This window comes from Lithobates pipiens, unplaced genomic scaffold (assembly GCF_037356315.1).
Source record: "Lithobates pipiens isolate NorthernLeopardFrog02 unplaced genomic scaffold, aLitPip1_a1.2 Scaffold_18, whole genome shotgun sequence".
Classification (NCBI taxonomy): Eukaryota; Metazoa; Chordata; class Amphibia; order Anura; family Ranidae; genus Lithobates; species Lithobates pipiens.
The window spans coordinates 41,177,524-41,198,228 of record NW_027507758.1 but is presented as its reverse complement, the minus strand read 5'-3'; the positions used below and the strand labels follow the sequence as shown (position 1 = coordinate 41,198,228).

Sequence of the window (20,705 nt, the reverse complement as noted above, 5' to 3'; positions counted from 1 at the left end):
TGGATGCTGTGCAATGAGTTTTCTCTTTTCTCATTGTTATATCGCATGACTGATTCCTGAGGATACCTTAAGGACATATATCTTTGGTGGTTTCCATGATCGCTTTCCATAAGGCGGCTGGATAAGCTGATGTAGCCTACACCTAGTGTGAGGGATAAAGCTCACAGATGCGAGTACAGACCTTGCTAGGTCTATTGATCTGCTAAGCAGATATTTTGCTCTTTTCCTATGGGGAGCACTAAGTATTGCACCGAATAAGAACTGGACGACATTGCACCTTCTTTTCATCGCTCTATGGACTTTATGGTGTTTTCAGGACATTATTCTTTTGGACTTTTGAATGAATCACAAAATATATTAGGTGTGATAATTGTTGCACTATTTATATGACAGCGCAACATGTTTTTTTTTATATATACTCTTTATGGAGAGATCTGGGGTCTTTAAGACCCCAAATCTCTCCTTTGCACTTAAAAGCATTCAAAATGCCAAGTTTGGCTGTTTTGAGTACTGAATTTTTTTTAAAAATCTGGAGCCTTTAAGGCTGCGGTAAACTGGATGTGCCTGTTTGTTGCTCGGGCCTCCCATTGGGACGGGAGAGCCCGGGTGGAGCAGAGGAAGGCAGTGGAAGGGGGGGGCCTCGCCTTGCTTGTAATAACAATAGAGTGGCTGATTAGCCGCATTGGTTATTATCACAAGAAAGCCATCCCTCGGCTCGTATTGGTCAGCCGTCGGTGCCGGGGGCATGGACTGCGAAGTTTGGAAGAGGCTGGAGCAGACACCATGGAGTGAGCGATAAGAGAAAACGTGAGTGCAGTCCCCCCCCCCCCGCCCCCTAACCTGGATAGGATAAGCAGTGGAGGGGGGCTGCATATAGAACAATCTTTTCATCTTCCTCCTGCAGTCTCTGAATACCTGCGAGAGGTAGAGAAGCAGGCATTCCGAGACTGCAGGAGGAAGATGGAGGGAATGATTCTTCTATATGCAGCCACTCCTCCTATCCTGGTTCTCTCTGATGCCACCCCCCCCGCGCTCTCCGCCTCCCCCGGGCTCTCCACCACCTCCCCCGGGCTCTCTGCTACCCCCCTTGGCTCTCCACCTCCCCCCATGCTCTCTGCCACCCCTCCGGGCTCTCCACCTCCCCCATGCTCTCCGCCACCCCCTGGGCTCCATATCTCCCCCCATGCTCTCCGCCACCCCCCCATGCTCTCCGCCCTCATGCTTTCCACCACCCCCTGTGCTCTTCACATTCCTCCATGTTCTCTGCTGCCCCCCTGTGCTCTCCACCTCACCCCATGCTTCCTGACATGCCCCCTGTGCTCTCCACGTTCCTCCATGCTCTTTACTGCCCACCTGTGCTCTCCACATTCCACCATGTTCTCTGCTGCCCCCCCCCCCCCCCCTGTGCTCTTCACATTCCACCATGCTCTCCGCTACCCCTGTGCTCTCCGCTACCCCTGTGCTCTCCGCTACCCCTGTGCTCTCCGCTACCCCTGTGCTCTCCAAATTCCCCCATGCTCTCCGCTACCCCTGTGCTCTCCACATTCCCCCATGCTCTCCGCTACCCCTGTGCTCTCCACATTCCCCCATGCTCTCTGCTGCCCACCTCCCCCCGGCTCTCTGCTGCCCTGTGCTCTCCACCTCCCCCCGGCTCTCTACTGCCTTCCTTGTGCTCACCACCCCCCGGCTCTCTGCCTTCCCTGTGCTCTCCACCTCCCCCCATGCTCTCCACCTACCCCCATGCTTTCCGCAACCCCCCCCCCCCCCCGTGCTCTCCACATTCCCTCATGCTCTCTGCTGCCCCCCCCCCATGCTCTCCACATCCGCCCATGCTCTCCGCCAGCCCCCCTGTGCTCTCCACATCCGCCCATGCTCTCCGCCAGCCCCCCTGTGCTCTCCACATCCGCCCATGCTCTTTGCCCCCCCCCATGCTTTCCACATCCCTCCATGCTCTCTGCTGCCCCCCTGTGCTCTCCACCCTCCCATGCTGTTTCCTGGTCCCCCCTCCCCCCCACACCTTTGTTGGGTTCCCTCGCCCGGGGGATCCATCAGGGTGGAGAGTGGGGAACGGGCCAGTTAACATGTTAAGGGCTGCTCAATCCAAAATGCCCGGGCCTATTTTTTTGTCCCAGTCCGAGCCTGCTCGGTTCTAAAAGAAAATGGTACCGACATGATGCCTGCAGCTGCATATCACCCCAGTATAGGCTGACCAGATGTCCCCGGTTCCAGGGGACAGTCCCCGGATTGAGGACACTGTCCCCCGGACCAAGTCTGCCAAATTGAATTGCAACCCCCCCCCCCCCTGCTCCTACTAGCTTAGGGGGTGTATTTTTTCCATTATCTGTGTCCCTTTCTGATGATGATGTGCTGGTCAGAGCGGATGGATTATTTCTTCAGTTTCCGGCACATGCCCATTCCAGTCATTTTCCTCCGCTCCCCACCCAGTAGTAGCCGGGGCCCGGAGAGTGAGACCTGAGAGGCTGTGAGGCCCGCGGAGGCGGCAACAGGCAGAGAGAGGCAGCTGAGCTCAGCTGATGATGTCCAGCAGCAGGAATAGAGGGGGAGGGGATCCAATGGTGGGGCTGCCAGTGCCTTCAAGGCTTCAACACAGGTGTGCTTTGGGGTGTCTGTGAATAGACTACATTGCACTGTGTCTGTCTCTCTGGCCTAATGGGTGGTATCAGAACTCACAGGCAGTGGGGGGCACTTAATGGTCAAAAGTTAACAAAATCAGCACCCAGCAGCCATGTTATGTGACACAATATTACAGAGCCATGATAGAGTGCCCCCTGCCTGTGAGTTATCATAATGCTGATGATCTTAACTAGTTGCCGATCACCTGATAGCAGATTTACTGCTACAGGGCGGTCGACCTGCACAGGATCACTTATATACGTGATCACAGCCAATCAGCGGATCCGACGGACTCGCCTAGTGGTCTGCCTAAACAAGGCAGTGCGCCATTCTGTCAGTGTGGAAGACATTGATCCTGTGTTCCTAGAAATAGAACATGTTCTAAATATTTCTGACTGAACCATTTCCTATCGGGAAAACCGCTCGTCTGTATGCTGCTCCCATGGACCAAAAACGGAGCATGTTCTGAAGCAAGTACGAGACGGAGGCTATTGGCTATTGAACTTCCCTTTTCTAGTCCCGTCGTACCTGTTGTAGGTCACCGCGCTCTAGACTGTTGGACTTTGTTGTGATCATGTGTAGGCAAGACAGTTTCAGTGGAACTCTGCCGGAAAAAATCTTTGGAGTTTATTCTGACGGGAAAACCGGTCGTGTGTACGCGGCATTCGTGTCTGATTTGTCCACCACAATATCGCAGTCCCGCCATCAGTCGCTGATTGCTGCCATTACTAGTAAAAAAACAAAACAAAACAAAAGTATGTCCCCGGATTTAATTTTAACCACTTGCTTACTGGGCACTTAACCACTTGCTTACTGGGCACTTAAACCCCCCTCAGTCCCAGACCAATTTTCAGCTTTCAGCGCTGATGCACTTTGAGTGACAATTGCGCGGGCATACAACACTGTACCCAAATGAAATTTTTATCATTTTTTTCCCACAAATAGAGCTTTCTTTTGGTGGTATTTAGTTACAGCTCGGAGTTTTATTTTTTGCTAAACAAACAAAAAAAGATGCAAAAAAAAAAAAAAAAAAAATCATGTTTTAATAGTTTGTTATAAAATTTTGCAAACGGGTCATTTTTCTCCTTCATTGAAGTGCGCTGATTAGGCGGCACTGATAGGCTGCATTGGTGGGCACTGATGGGCTGCATTGGTGGGCACTGATGGGCTGCATTGGTGGGCACTGATGGGCTGCACTGGTGGGCACTGATAGGCATAGTTAAGGCGGCACTAATAGGCACAGATAAGGCGGCACCGATGGGCACAGATAAGGCGGCACTGATGGGCAAAGATGGGCACAGATAAGATGGCACGGATGGGTGGCACGGATAAGTGGCACGGATGGGTGGCACGGATGGGCACTGATAGGTACCACAGATAGATGGGACTGATGGGCACTGATAGGTGGCACTGATAGGTGGCTCTGATAGGTGGCACTGCTGGGCACTGATGGGCGGCACTGCTGGGCACTGATGGGCGGCACTGGGGTGCAGCACCTTTGAGGCAGATTGGGTGGCACTGTGGGGTGGCACTGTGGGTGGCACTGTGGGCACTATGGGCACTGACAGGGGGCACTGACGGGGGGCACTTACTTTTTCTTTTATTTTACTTCAGGATGGCACTGCGGGAGGCAGGTGGGCACAGGCAGGTGGCAGGTGGTCCCTTGTATTGATGGCCGTGATCGGGACTGATGTCCCGATCACGGCCGCCGGTGATCGGCTTTTTTTTTCTCTCCTCGCGCTGTCAGCGCGAGGAGGAATAATAGCCGATTACCGGCTCCGTTCTATCACATGATCAGCTGTCATTGGCTGACAGCTGATCACGTGATAAGGGGTCGGGATCGACCCCTTACACGGATCGGTGATCAGGCGAGTCTCACGGACTCGCCGATCACAGAGCGCGCCGCACGCGCCCCTCAGGGGGCGCGCAGGCCACTCGTAACCAGGACGACGTCAATAGACGTAGTCCTGAAAATGTAGGTCCGCGCTAATGCCGTCATTTGGCAATAGCGCGGATCTGAAGTGGTTAAACACCCTTCCTGACCAGACCAATTTTTAGCTTTTGGTGCTCTCACAATTTGAATGACAATTACTCAGTCATGCAACACTGTACCCAAATGAATTTTGTGTCCTTTTTTTCCCACAAATAGAGCTTTCTTTTGGTGGTATTTGATCACCTCTGGGGTTTTTATTTTTTGCGCTATAAATGAAAAAAGACCGAAAATTTTGAAAAAAAACGCATATTTCTTTGTTTCTGTGATAAAATTTTGCAAATTATAATTTTTTTTTTCATAAATTTTGGCCACAATTTATACTGCTACATATCTTTGGTAAAAATAACCCAAATTAGTGGATATTATTTGTTCTTTGTGAAAGTTAGAGAGTCTACAAGCTGTGGTGCGAATCGCACAAAATTGATCACATCTGATGTACTGGTATATGACATAAATTACACATTTCATTTCTCAACCACCTATTACAGTTTTGAAGGCCCTGGAGCACCAGAACAATGGAAATGCCCACAAAGTGACCCCATTTTGGAAAGCTAACACCCCAACGTATAATCTATGAGGCATAATGAGTCGTTTGAATGGTTCATTTTTTTTCCAGAAGTTTTAGAAAAATGTGGAAAAAAAAATGAAAATGCATTTTTTTTTTATGCAAAGTTGTCCATTTATAAGATATTTCCAACACATAGCATGTACATAGCAAAAATGACACCCCAAAATACGTTCTGCTACTCCTCCTGAGTATAACGATACCAAATGTGTGAGACTTTTACACAGCCTGACCACATACAGAGGCCTATTAGTTTTGAAGGCCCTGGAGCACCAGGACAATGGAAATGCCCACAAAGTGACCCTACATGGCACTGGAGGCAGATGGCACTGGAGGCAGACAGATGGGGCTGGCACTGACTAATTGCTCTGGCAAATGGCGCTGGCAGGTGGCGCTGGCGGCACTGGGGCTGACGGATGGCACTGGCGCTGGCAGGTGGCACTGGGGCTGGCGGCACTTGCGCTGGCAGGTGGCACTGGGGCTGGCAGGTGGCACTGGGGCTGGCAGGTGGCACTGGCGCTGGCAGGTGGCACTGGTAAGTGGCACTGGCGGCACTGGCACTGGTGGTGGCAGGTGGCACTGGCGGCACTGGGGCTGACGGATGGCACGTGGCACTGGCATGTGGCACTGGCTGCACTGACGGCACTGGGGCTGGCAGGTGGCACTGGGGCTGGCAGGTGGCACTGGCGGCACTGGCACTGGGGCTGATGGATGGCACGTGGCACTGGCAGGTGGCACTGACGGCACTGGCAGGTGGCACTGACGGCACTGGGGCTGACGGCCGGCACTGACGGAACTGGGGCTGACGGCCGGGAACTGGGGCTGACGGCCGGGAACTGGGGCTGACGGCCGGGAACTGGGGCTGACGGCCGGGAACTGGGGCTGACGGCCGGGAACTGGGGCTGACGGCCGGGAACTGGGGCTGACGGCCGGGAACTGGGGCTGACGGCCGGGAACTGGGGCTGGCAGGTGGCACTGGGGCTGGCAGGTGGCACTGGTAAGTGGCACTGGCGGCACTGGCACTGGTGGTGGCAGGTGGCACTGGGGCTGACGGATGGCACGTGGCACTGGCAGGTGGCACTGACGGCACTGGCAGGTGGCACTGGCTGCACTGACGGCACTGGGGCTGGCAGGTGGCACTGGGGCTGGCAGGTGGCACTGGGGCTGGCAGGTGGCACTGGGGCTTGCAGGTGGCACTGGTAAGTGGCACTGGCGGCACTGGCACTGGTGGTGGCACTGGCGGCACTGGGGCTGATGGATGGCACGTGGCACTGACGGCACTGGCAGGTGGCACTGGCTGCACTGACGGCACTGGGGCTGACGGCCGGCACTGACGGCACTGGGGCTGACGGCCGGCACTGACGGCACTGGGGCTGACGGCACTGGCGCTGGCGGGCGGCACTGGCGGGCGGCACTGGCGGGCGGCACTGGGGCTGGCGGGCGGCACTGGGGCTGACAGATCGCTCTCCCTCCTCACACGCTGTCTCTGTGTGAGGAGGGAGAGACACGGCAATGGGAGATGATCTCATATGTTTACATATGAGATCATCTCCCATTGGTAGCTGCGATCGCGCTGTGAACGGCCGCTTTGATTGGCCGTTCACGAGATCTGTATTCGCCTGTCTCCGGGAGACACGGCAAATACAGTACTTCCGCGATGCGCGCCCCCGGCGGCGCGCATTGCGGAAGTAAACGGACGGCCAGGCGAAGGAAGCCGCCCGCTCGAAGGCCATCATTCGGCCATAGGGCGGGTGGGAAGCGGTTAAAAATCTGGTCACCTTACCCTAGTACAAACACTTGAAGCAGAATGGCGTACAGTTATGTGATTTTGCAGCAAGTGGTTAAATAGCTAAGATCAAATAGAACTAAGGCCTCCATTAAAAAAATAAAAATAAATGTGGTGCAGATTTTAAATCGACTGTTAGACTATTTTCTTTCCAGGTCAAATGTTATTAAAGTGAAACTAAACTCTCTCAATCAGAATGAACTTTTTAATCCCTATGCTGCTAACATAGTAAATAGATAGGAAGGTATATTTACTTTTTTTTTATTTCTCTGCTACTTCCTGGTTTCTGGCCTAGACCAAAATGATGTCATACATCCCAGGAGTCTTCATGGGAGGGGAGGGGCTTTCTCATCTAAGCACACCCTCCTGCCTTGCATGCCCTGAGAGACTCAGGAAGGTTTTCAAAAAATGTATAAAGATTTCAAACAAACGGCTTTCTCGTTGTCATTTTGGGGTATTGTTTGTAGAATTTTGAGCGGAAAAAATGAATTTAGTTCATTTTTGGAATAAGACTGTAACAAAACAAAATGTGGAAAAAGTGAAGCGCTGTGAATACTTTCTGGATGCACTGTATGGGCAGATGAATTACAGGAAATAAATGCTCCATGAATCATCAGCCCTTACCCAAGTTGGCCGCATCTAGAAGTGCAAGGGGGGTGTTTTTCAAAGTGCTTTCTGAACAGTTAAAGCATGGAGACATGGATGGATGAGTGAAATTATTTTAAATATTAAAAACGTATTAAATAGCAATTTCGGTTTATAGCCCTAAGATAAAGTCTAGTTCCACTGTTATTTTGAATAGAGCGTATAAAAAAAAAATTGCCTTTAGATGGAGCTAGAGTTGCCACCTTTTCTTCAAGCTAAACCCGAACACTTTAACAGTGCACAGCAAATTTTTACCTCTCCTTAGAGACCCCCCATTAGAACAGAGTGCCCTTATATCAGTGCCCTATTAGATTAAAGACCCCCATTATATGAGTGCCCCCCTAAACACTTCCATTAGTTCAGGAATCCCCCTTTTACATTAAAGTCCCCTTTAGATCAGGAGTCCCCCTTCATCAGGTTTCAGGAGTCTGGAGTCCCCCTTTACACCAGGAGTCACCCTTTTACATTAGGAGCACTGTACTGAGCATCAATGGTCCCCCTATGAGATCAGAGTCCCCCCCCCCCCCCTTCACATCAGAGTCCTCCCTCACAACAGCAGAGGCCTGTTATATCAGTAACTCCACATATCAAGGGCCCCTTTACATTAGGAGCCCTCCTAAATCAAGAGACCCTCTTTTCAAATCTCAATTTACATTAGTAGTCTTCTTTACATCAGTACCCCGGTGTGGCAGGAGGGGGATGCAGAGTGTGGCAGGAGGGGCCCATGCAAATACAGAGGGGGGGGGGGGGCAATTACACAGAAGGGTCAAAACATAAGGGAGAGAGAGGCGACAGGCAGCTGCTGGTGCAGAAGTTTTTAATAAAATGCTTAAAAGCAATCCACTCACTCTCCATGTCAGAGCTGTATATGTCAGTCTGTGAAGTTGGCTGTCCCATTCTCCCCTCCGATCCACGCTGCTCTTATCACTGAATCGGGAAACTCATGTCAACTGTCAGCCTCTGATGATGGAGGCGTGCTTAAGCCTCTGGAATGCTCTGATTGGTCACAGCATCCCAGGCTGACAGCTCACTGCAGTCTCCCCGCAGCTCTGTATCCTTGGCTTCCTCCAGCGATTCAGTGATAAGAGCAGCGTGGATCGGAGGGGAGAATGGGACATCCAACTTCACAGACTGACATATACAGCTCTGACATGGAGAGTGAGTGGATTGCTTTTAAGCATTTATTTTATTAAAACCTTCCGCACCAGCAGCTGTCTGTCGCCCGCTCTCTCTCTCATATGTTTTGATTGCCCTGTAATTGCTCCCCCCGCCCGCCGCTCCGCTGCCCCTGCTGTCCAGGTCCCCCTGTGTGCTGGGGCTCGTAAAAGGCCCCATGGTACCCCTGTCAGCTGGAAATGGTGTCCGGGTGTGAGGCAAAGGGAAACCCGGGCACAGCCTCCTAAACCCGTACTGTCCGGGTCAAAACCAGACAGGTCGCAACCCTAGATGGAGCTGATCATAGTACCGTATATACTCGAATATAAGCCGAGATTTTCAGCCCCTTTTTTTAGGTTGAAAGTGCCCCCCTCGGCTTATACTCGAGTCACCGCCGTCTGTCTACCCGATCAGCGTGTCGTGCAGACAGACGGCGGCCATTCCACTATTCAAAAGCCGCGCCTCCCTGTCTGTGATGGGCGGAACACTCAATTTCCCAGCAGTCAGTGGTCCGCCTATCACGGACATCCGCTCATCCTCATACAACGGACGAGGATGAGAGGATGTCCGTGATAGGCGGAACACTGACTGCTGGGAAATTGAGTGTTCCGCCTATCACAGACGGAGGCGCGGCTTTTGAACAGTGGAATGGCCGCCGTCTGTCACAGATGAGAAGAGGTGCGGCGATCCTGGCATGTTTTTACATGCAGATCGCTGCAGAAGGACACAGGCTGCAGAAGGACAAAGAGGCACAGGACACGGGTAGGCTGGACGGACACACGGGTAGGCTGGACGGACACACGGGTAGGCTGGACGGACACACGGGTAGGCTGGACGGACACACGGGTAGGCTGGACAGGCATGTCTCACCCTCGGCTTATACACGAGTCAATAAGTTTTCCCATTTTTTTGTGGTAAATTAGGGGCCTCGGCTTATATTCGGATCGACCTATACTCGAGTATATACGGTATTTATTTCCTATGATTGTTAGCTTATAAAGCAGTATATTGCTGATTCACTCAATTCTTTATGAAGGAATGACATTTGACTTGGAGAGAAAATAGCCTAGTAACATGCCCTTCATTTACAGCAGAGAACATCTTGCCATGTACATGCAATCTTCCCACCTCCTGAATGCTTGTGTTTTTTTTTTGTTTTTTTGTTTTTTTGTTTTTTTTTGTTCTCTTTTCCTTTTGATGAACAGTGAACTAAAATGGAACTAATGAGCCACAACCATAAGCCAAGTGTTTGCCGTGCGGTAGCGATGCAGTCCTGTTCAACTTGACAATTTGCTGCTATGCAAAGCAAGAGGGCCACAGCATGAATACTGCCCCCTGTATGTTGGGTTTTAGGTGGTCAGGGGCTTGACTGCCTGTTTTTACCGCCATCTGGCTGCCCTGTGAAAAAGGCCTAAACAAAAAAAAAAAAAGGGAAATTGGATTGAATACTTACCACAATTTTCCTTTCCTGGCACCAATCAATGGTAGTATACTAACATGTATGCTGCCATTTTGGCACCAGGGAAATGGAAAATTTTATTAAATTCTTACCGTAATTTTCCTTTCCTGGCACTAATCCATGGCAGCATACATGTGGTTTAGTATGTTGCCATGTTGGCACCAGGGAAAAAAAATACTTGATCGGATGTTTTCTTCTAGAAAATTGTGCAGGACGGCTTTCTTCATGTCTGAATTACTGGTAAATACTGCGACAAAGGGGGAAATCGAACAGCCTGGTCTGCAGAGGTAACGCGCTCAGCCCTCTTTGCCACAGGATAGTTGGTAATGATTTCTGAAGCTGGTTAGCATACTCCCAGTAGCTGGATGTATTTTAGCGGATTTGGAGGATTACAACGAATGCACGCAAGTTCTTCTATACTGCTTCTCATAGGAAAGAGAGGAGTGGAAGCAAACAGCCTGCAGCTTGCCAGCGCCACCTACTGGAGATATGGGAGAAAAACATGCAGGTGTATAAAAACCTATTAATGGTACACCTATTGCTGACCTTTCGAGAATGTTAGTTGCCTGGCTGTCATGCAGATCTAAATGCTTCAATATTTTCATTTACCTGGAATAACTATACAGTCACATCCTCTGACTGCACTCTGACTATGAAATTTCCATCTAATCTCTCAAAAGGGATGGGAATACCCTACTTAGACTTTACACAGCTGTGTATTGCAGATGTGTGGTGGTGTAATTTATTCTTTTTTTAACTATTATTATTTAATACCAGAAACCAAAACAGGATTAAGGCTGCGTAAAGTGGATTTTCAGCCTGGGGGAAAAAAATTGAAAGTCAGCAGCTACAAATACTGTAATACTGTAACTGCTGACCAGTGGCAGCTGGTGCTCCAAATTTTTTTTTGGGGGGGGGGGGGGCGTAAACAAACTGAAAAATACTGAAACCCCTCCCCCACTAATTGCAGCCATTTGTGCCCATCAAATGCAGCCACCTGTGCACACCAAATGCAGCCACTGTGCCCACTGACCCCCCCCCCCCCCCACACACACACACTCGCAGAGTTTTGTGGCTCTGGTTCCTTCCCCCCACGCACGCGTGGATCACAGCACTGGCATGCCCCCCCCACAAGCACGGATTTCGGCTCTAACTCCCGAGGGGGGGGGGGGTGCCAGGGCCGCGATCTGCACGCAGGGGGGGTGCAGCTGACTCAGCCAGGCGGACATACCTTTCAGAGATGCGACAACCTCCGCTCTATTGCGAGTCTCCTCGCTTCTCTTCCTAAGCGCAAGGCATCCAATAGGGTGACCTGGCACTTTGGCCAATCAGGAAGCAGGTCTGATGTCCTGCCTCCTGATTGCCCGGGAGGAAGGTTAGTGTGAGAATAGCGAAAATTTATTTGCTTTTGTCACACAATTGGGTGGGATCAGGGCCCACTCTCTGCGGCCCGAGTCCACCCTATTTTGAAGTCATTAGAGCCTCTGGCTCTAATCAGGTTCTTCAAAATATACCACCCCCACCATAGGAATCCATACGTCCGGCATCCTGAATGGGACATGGATGGGGGGGGCCGGCGACCATGTGCCCACAGTGCATGGGCCGCCACTGCTGTTGACTTATAATATAATACTTACCTGCCCAGGGATCGTGCGATGTCGGTACCCCAAGCCAATCCATCCATCGGCTCCTGGTGAAGGCGCCAGCATCTTCACCAAGAGAAACAGTTAGTGAAGCCTTTGCAGCTTCACAGCCTGTCTCGTACTGCGCATGCGTGAGTCACGCTGCACTTTCAGACTCGTCCCGTTATTTTCTGGGACCTGTGTGCCTCCCAGAAGGCAGTGGAAGGGAAGGAGGAGGGGTTGAAAATTTTGTAGATCGCCACACAATAATTGCGGAAATCTTACCCAGAAGTGGGAGTTTTGCCAGGTATCCGCTGCCCCCTGAAAGGTGCCAAATGTGGCAGCGGGGGGGGTGGGGTAGCCAACAAGCGGAGTTTCCCCTTTTGGATGGAGCTTTGCTATAATGAATAAAGACAGACCATAGATCATTATGACTGGACATATGTTATACAAGAGGAGTTGGACGTATTCATACAGATGGAACAGATAGTAGCCATCTGGCATTAAGTCCCGTTCACACCGGTGTGACTTGTCATGCGATTTGACTGGTCCAAATCCCATGACAATCACACCCTATTGTCAGTAATGGAACAGTTCAAATCAATTTGACGCTGCACCGATTTGAAAAAAAAAGGATCCTGCACTCTTTTTTGCGATTTCAGATGCAATTTGCATAGACCTCTGTGCATGAAGTCGCACAGATTGACAGCCAAGTCGCACCTGAAGTCGCACTGATCTGCAGCTTTAAAATCATGCGACTTCAAATGAGGTCGCACAAATGTAAAAGTTGGATTTGGTGTGAACGGGGGCTAAAGGTCAAAGATAGCATCAGCCAATATTCTCAATGTGCAGTTCGTTTTGTTAACGAATTAATATTCGGATACATTTTTTTTGTATCCAAATACCCTAGTTTGAATTACAATATAAAAATTTTTACCGAACGCTCCGAATAACGTAACAAAATGCTTCAGAATTTTGGAAATTTGGACTGAAATTTGAATCTAATTTAAATTGAACTCCCATCAAATTCTCACAACACATATTGCTGAGATCAACTGCTGTGGGGGTTATTTACTAAAGGCAAATCCACTTTGCACTACAAGTGCACTTTCAAGTGCATTAGCTTTAGATCTAAGGGGAAGATCTGAAATGAGAGGAAACTCTGCTGATTTTATCATCCAATCATGTGAAGCTAAAATGCTGTTTTTTATTTTCCTTGCATGTCCCCCTCAGATCTACAGCAACTGCACTGCCGGGAGCAGCAGCAGAGGAAGAGCACCGGACAAAGAAGACAGAAGAAAGAAGAAGAGCGGAAGAAGAAGCAGCAGGAGAATGAGAAGCCTGGAGGAGGAAGATGCAGGAGAACATGGAGGAAGACCGGAGGAAGAAGCGGAGAAGAGGACAATTTTAATAAAAGACTTGTCAAAAACTGTCTACTGTATTTTTTAACACTACATTACTTTTTTGGTGAATGGGTAGGGGTACAACTATACCCCATACTCATTCACATAGGGGGGAAGCCTGTGATCGGGGGCCCTCATTGTTAAAGGGGGCTTACAGATTCCGATATGCCCCCCGCTCGCAGACCCCCGACAACCACTGGCAAGGTTTGTTAGGAAGAGGCCCTTGTCGCCATCAACATGGAAGCAAGATGGAAGCCTCTCCTTGCCCCAAAGCACCCATCCCCTCATGTTGAGGGCATGCAGCCTAGTATGGTGGTGGGGGGGGTCCCCTCCCTTTCCTGACCTGCCGGGCTGCATGCTCGGATAAGGGTCTGGTATGGATTTTGGGGGGACCCCCGCGCCATTTTGAAAAAAAAAAAAAATTGGTGTGAGGGAGTCCCGTCCGAATCCACTAGACCCAAGGGCCCGGTATGGGGGGGGGGGGCTCACACTTTTTTCATAATTTTTTATTTTATTTTTTTTAACCCGCAATTTTTTTTTTTACATTCAGCGCTGGAAGCCGCTGACAGCTGATGACTCATTGGCTGTTAGGGATGCGGCGGCCGGCTTTTCCGGCCCCCTCCTTAGCAACCAGCTACGTACAGTGTAAAAAAGATGCAAATCATGGTAAAAATGTGTGTCCAAAAAAGTGGCAAGCACCGCAGAAGGCACTGCAGAAACGCTCAAAAGCAACATGCATAGATGTGAATCGAGCCTAAAGGAGAATTAACCAAAAAAAGGTTAATTAAATCCACAAGTACTTTTTTTTTTTCACCACTACTATTCCTTTTATATTGGCTTTTAAAATGTACAAATGCAGCAATTTAGAAATTGGATGAAAGTTTTATCACTGGGAAACACTTTTTGAAAGATAAACAGTGCATTTTATATACAACTATACAGATCAGACCAAAATGAGGGACACATGAGGAGCACAGAGGGACAGTCCCTCAAAGTCAGGGACAGTTGGGAGCTATGCACCTTTATAATTACGAGAAGGAATAAGATTTTCCATGGACTAAAGATTTTGGATTTATGAGAACCAATAGGCCATCGAGGGTGGTTAGGATTGTTTCCATTTGAGTGGAATACACGTTCTCCTTGCATTGAACAGTCTATGGCTCTAGCCATGTGGACTGCCCCAATGCCAACCTGTATTTATTTTTGGCCAGATTACAAGCATTCACCCCGTGTGGTTTATTGGCCCAAAGAGAGTTACGAAACTCTGTCCAAAGAACCCAGATAGCAAGGATAACTAAGTTAGGAAAGCCTCAGCAGAGTCAAGCTAGGGACCCAGTGGAACAGTATGGCTGACGCTTGCAGAGGATTCAGCAGGTTAGCTGAAGAGCAAAGTCAGGGACCCAGTGGGACAGTGTTGGTGACACTTGGAAGCCACAGTGGGATAGTTGTGAAGGAGCTCAAGGCATCCAGTAGCGGCTGGGATTTGAAGAGTCTAGTGAGAGACTGGGAGCTCAGTGAGAGGATCCAGAACAGGATACTGTGAGTTGCGATTTGTACTGAAGTTACCAGATCAGTTGCTATAGGAGACAGCGGTCTACAGATAGTTTGCTGCAATTCAGCTTAAAGGTCCTTGAACTGTATAGCTGTTCTTCTATTCCGATTTTTGTCTCGGAGTCTGCCAAGTATTTTGCATCTGCCTAAGGGTGTTCAGGCCCTAACCCTCTCTCCCCAGTTCTGTTAAGAGAAAATAAATCTATTTTTGAATTCTCAAAGTGTCTGGTGCCCAACTAATGCTGCGTACACATGAGCGGAATGTCCAACAGAAAAAGTCAAGACAGAATCTTTTCATCGTATATTATGATTGTGTGTATGCCTCATCTGACTTTTTTTTTTTTTTTTTTTTAATTCTGACGTACCTAGAAATAGAACATGTTTTAAATATTTCCGACGGAACCAATTCCTATCAGGAAAACCGCTCGCCTGTTTGCTGTTCCACCGGACCAAAAACGACGCATGCTCTGAAGCAAGTACGAGACGGAGGCTATTGGCTACTGGCTATTGAACTTCATTTTTCTAGTCCCATCGTACGTGCTGTACGTCCCCGCGTTCTTGACGATCGGACTTTGGTGTGATCATGTGTACGCAAGACAGTTTCAGTGGAACTTCATCGGAAAAACCTTCACAGTATATTCCGACGGGAAAACCGGTCGTGTGTATGCGGCATTAGAGTCTGCAAAAGACTTCAGACTGGGGGACAAGGACCCTAAACATACAGCCAGAGCTACAATGGAATGGTTCAGAGCAAATCATATTTATGTGTTAGAATGGCCCAGTCAAAGTCCAGACCTAAATCCAATTTACATGTGGCAAAACATGAGAACATGTGGCAAAAATGTGACTCTCTAGATGTGCAAAGCTGGTAGAGACATCCCCAAAAAGACTTGTAGCTGTAATTACAGAGAAAGGTGGTTCTACAAAGTATTGACTCAGGGGGCTGAATACAAATGCAGGCCACACTTTTTAAATATTTATATGTAAAAATTTTTGAAAACCATTTATTATTTTCCTTCCATTTCTCAATTATGTGCCACTTTTTGTTTGCCTATCATGTAAAATCCCAATAAAATACATTTAAGTTTTTGGTTGTAACATGACAAAATGTGGAAAATTTTAAGGGGTATGAATACTTTTTCAAGGCACTGTAAATAGGAGTTTTGCATTGCATTGACATACTCCTGTTTCCATAGTAACACTAATGCCGTGTACACACAATCGGACTTTCCGATGGGAAATGTTGGATGGGAGCTTGTTGGCTGAAAGTCTGACCGTGTATATCGGCAGACTTTCCACCAAAAAATGTCGGCTAGCAGGTTCTCAAATTTTCCGCAAACAAAACTTTGTTGTCGGACTTTCCGATCGGATGTACACAAGTCTGTCCCACAAAAGTTCACGCATGCTCAGTGTTATGTCCCTTTGACACAGGGTCTCTCAGGGTGTTGCTAGCAATGCTGCCAGTGTCTGCTCAGCAAGTTACACACAGGCTGGATGCACTTCTTAACCAGGGAAGGGTTTATTACTCGCTCAGAAAGTGATTTACATTTTTACATGGAGGAGTCATATACAACAGATCTCCCTCTAAGTATCATGCTGCTGCTTCCAGTCCCACATATACTGTGCATGACTTCCTGGTACAGCCCCTCCCCCAGCATGCATCAGGAGAAAGGGGTTAAGAGTCACAGTGATTCTGCATAAACATTACACAGAATCAAGTAAGAGCCGGAAAACTAGCGTTCAAAATGGAGATATCACATGACTATTGAACTTCCTTTTTATCGGCTCGCTTGTACGTCACTATGTTCGTAATTGTTGGCCAACATTTGTGTGACCGTGTTTATACAAGACAAGTTGGAGCCAACAGCCTTCGAACAAAAATCCACAGTTTTGTTGTCGGAATGTCCAATCGTGTGTACATGGCATAAAAGTTGTATCAGTTATTCGTCATCACCCATATATTTACAGAAGGTGGACTGGTCCTTTAAGATCTGCAATAGGTGGCCACTTGCATAGTCCAGGAACGAAATTCCGAAACGGTAAAACTGGAGTTAGCAATGTTTTCCTATTGTACAGCAACATTTTGTACATAAATATTCATAACCAATATTTTATTTTCAGTAGGAAGCTCGACGTGAAGGTGAGAAGAGGCTTTTATAAGCACTTTCAAGGCTGTTTTGCTGATGTTTAGGATCTGTGAATAATGTAATTGTTGCAAAGTTGTATTTTATGGAGGGCAGTAAACATTGTCTGTTTCTGCTATGCCGCACTGCTCAGCCTTTCTAAAAATCCATCTGTAATGACTTTTCTTATTCTTTTTTTTTTTTTGTTAAAGAAAGCTTTAGTAAGAGAAATACTTTTGCTAAACTCCATCTAGTCGGGCTGTTTCTGGCTTTAACCACTTAAGCCCCGGACCAATTTGCAGCCAAAGGACCAGGCCCCTTTTTTTGTGATTCGTCACTACGTCACTTTAACTGACAATTGCGCGTGTTTTGCAAACAAAATTGGCATCCTTTTTTTCCCACAAATAGAGCTTTCTTTTGGTGGTATTTGATCATCTCTACGGTTTTTATTTTTTGCTCTATAAACAAAAATACAGCTATAATTTTGAAAAAAAATAAATTTTTTTTACTTTGTGCTATAATAAATATCACCAAAAAATATGTAGAAAAACATTTTTTTCTCAGTTTAGGCCGATATGTAGAAAAATACATAGTTTTGGTTAAAAAAAATCGCAATTAGCGATTGGTTTGCGCAAAAGTTATAGCGTTTACAAAATAGGGGATAGTTTTATAGCATTTTTATTAATATTTTTTTTTACTAGTAATGGCGGCGATCAGCGATTTTTATTGTGACTGCTACATTATGGCGGACACATCGGACATTTTTGGGACCATTGTCATTTATACAGCAATCAGTGCTATTTAAATGCACTGATAACTGTGTAAATGACACTGGCAGTGAAGGAGTTATCCACTAGGGGGCGGGGAGGGGTTAAGTGTGTGTGTTTGTTTGTTTGTTTGTTGTTTGTTTGTTTGTTTTTTTTTTTTTTAACTGTAGGGGGGGGTGTTGCTTGACATCTGACATCACTGATTGTCTTTCCCTATAACAGGGCTCAGTAGGAAGCACGGGGAAGAGGTTTGTTTACACAGACCTCTCCTCGTTCTTCAGCTCTGTGACCCAATCGCGGGACACCAGCGGTGATAGGGTCCGCCGTCGCCACACTCCCGACCCACGGCTGGGCACTTAACGTACAGGTACGTGCCTGTGCCCAGCCGTTCTGTCGACATATATGTGCAGAAAGAGGTCCTTAAGCAGTTAAAGTAGAAGTAAAGGCAAAACATTGTCTTCATTTTAGATAAAGTAATGGAGGGCTTATAACTTCTGTCATTTTTTATTCACCATAACAGGCTGACCTTGTTGGCCTAATAACAGCTCCTCCCGCTGTCTGTCAATTTTTACCGTATTCACCATAACAGGCTGACCTTGCTGGCCTAATAACAGCTCCTCCCGCTGTCTGTCAATTTTTACCGTATTCACCATAACAGGCTGACCTTGTTGGAACAATAGCAGCTCCTCCCGCTGTCCAACACTTTTTACCGTGTTCACCATGACAGGCTGACCTTGTTGGCCTAATAACAGCTCCTCCCGCTTTCTGTCAGTTTTTACCGTATTCACCATAACAGGCTGACCTTGTTGGCCTAATAACAGCTCCCGCTGTCTGTCAGTTTATACCGTATTCACCATAACAGGCTGACCTTGTTGGCCTAATAACAGCTCCTCCCGCTGTGTGTCAGTTTTTACCGTATTCACCATAACAGGCTGACCTTGTTGGCATAATAACAGCTCCCGCTGTCTGTCAGTTTTTACCGTATTCACCATAACAGGCTGACCTTGCTTGCCTAATAACAGCTCCTCCCGCTGTCTGTCAGTTTTTACCGTATTCACCATAACAGGCTGACCTTGCTGGCCTAATAACAGCTCCTCCCGCTGTCTTTCAGTTTTTACCGTATTCACCATAACAGGCTGACCTTCTTGGCCTAATAATAGCTCCCCCCGCTGTCTGTCACTTTTTACCGTATTCACCATGACAGGCTGACCTTGCTGGCATAATAACAGCTCCCTCCGCTGTCTGTCAGTTTTTACCGTATTCACCATAACAGGCTGACCTTGCTGGCCTAATAACAGCTCCTCCCGCTGTCTGTCAGTTTTTACCGTATTCACCATAACAGGCTGACCTTTTTGGCCTAATAACAGCTCCCTCTGTCTTTCAGTTTTTACCGTATTTACCATAACAGGCTTACCTTGTTGGCCTAATAACAGCTCCCGCTGTCTGCCAGTTTTTACCGTATTCACCATAACAGGCTGACCTTGTTGGCCTAATAACAGCTCCTCCCGCTGTCTGTCAGTTTATACCGTATTCACCATAACAGGCTGACCTTGTTGGCCTAATAACAGCTCCCGCTGTCTGTCAGTTTTTACTGTATTCACAACAGGCTGACCTTGTTGGCCTAATAGCTCCTCCCGCTGTCTGTCAGTTTTTACCGTATTCACCATGACAGGCTGACCTTGGTGGCCTAATAACAGCTCCTCCCGCTGTCTGTCAGTTTATACCGTATTCACCATAACAGGCTGACCTTGTTGGCCTAATAACAGCTCCCGTTGTCTGTCAGTTTTTACCGTATTTACCATAACAGGCTGACCTTTTTGGCCTAATAACAGCTCCCGCTGTCTTTCAGTTTTTACCGTATTCACCATAACAGGCTGACCTTTTTGGCCTAATAACAGCTCCCGCTGTCTGTTAGTTTTTACCGTATTCACCATGACAGGCTGACCTTGGTGGCCTAATAACAGCTCCTCCCACTGTCTTTCAGTTTTTACCGTATTCACCATAACAGGCTGACCTTGTTGGCCTAATAACAGCTCCTCCCGCTGTGTGTCAGTTTTTACCGTATTCACCATAACAGGCTGACCTTGTTGGCCTAATAACAGCTCCCGCTGTCTGTCAGTTTTTACCGTATTCACAACAGGCTGACCTTGTTGGCCTAATAACAGCTCCTCCCGCTGTCTGTCAGTTTTTACCGTATTCACCATGACAGGCTGACCTTGGTGGCCTAATAACAGCTCCTCCCGCTGTCTGTCAGTTTATACCATATTCACCATAACAGGCTGATCTTGATGGCCTAATAACAGCTCCCGTTGTCTGTCAGTTTTTACCGTATTAACCATAACAGGCTGACCTTGCTTGCCTAGTAACAGCTCCTCCCGCTGTCTGTCAGTTTATACCGTATTCACCATAACAGGCTGACCTTGTTGGCCTAATAACAGCTCCTCCCGCTGTGTGTCAGTTTTTACCGTATTCACCATAACAGGCTGGCCTTGTTGGCCTAATAACAGCTCCCGCTGTCTGTCAGTTTTTACCGTATTCACAACAGGCTGACCTTGTTGGCCTAATAACAGCTCCTCCCGCTGTCTGTCAGTTTTTACCGTATTCACCATGACAGGCTGACCTTGGTGGCCTAATAACAGCTCCTCCCGCTGTCTGTCAGTTTATACCATATTCACCATAACAGGCTGACCTTGTTGGCCTAATAACAGCTCCCGTTGTCTGTCAGTTTTTACCGTATTTACCATAACAGGCTGACCTTTTTGGCCTAATAACAGCTCCCGCTGTCTGTCAGTTTTTACTGTATTCACCATAACAGGCTGACCTTGTTGGCCTAATGACAGCTCCTCCCGCTGTGTGTCAGTTTTTACCGTATTCACCATAACAGGCTGACCTTGTTGGCATAATAACAGCTCCCGCTGTCTGTTAGTTTTGACCGTATTCACCATAACAGGCTGACCTTGTTGGCATAATAACAGCTCCCGCTGTCTGTCAGTTTATACCGT

General features: G+C 48.1%; 1 protein-coding gene across 3 annotated transcripts in view; it reads left to right on the top strand.

The window, feature by feature from the left end:
• LOC143987089 (DNA mismatch repair protein Msh6-like) overlaps nt 1–15,911 on the top strand; it is a 41,694-nt gene extending 25,783 nt beyond the window's left edge. For all 3 annotated transcript variants that reach the window (XM_077485616.1, XM_077485615.1, XM_077485617.1), the window contains one exon: nt 13,093–15,911. In XM_077485616.1, the coding sequence (XP_077341742.1) occupies nt 13,093–13,308 (216 nt within the window). In that variant the 3' untranslated portion in view covers nt 13,309–15,911. The remainder of the gene's footprint in view (nt 1–13,092) is intronic.
• Nucleotides 15,912–20,705: the final 4,794 nt, after the last annotated feature.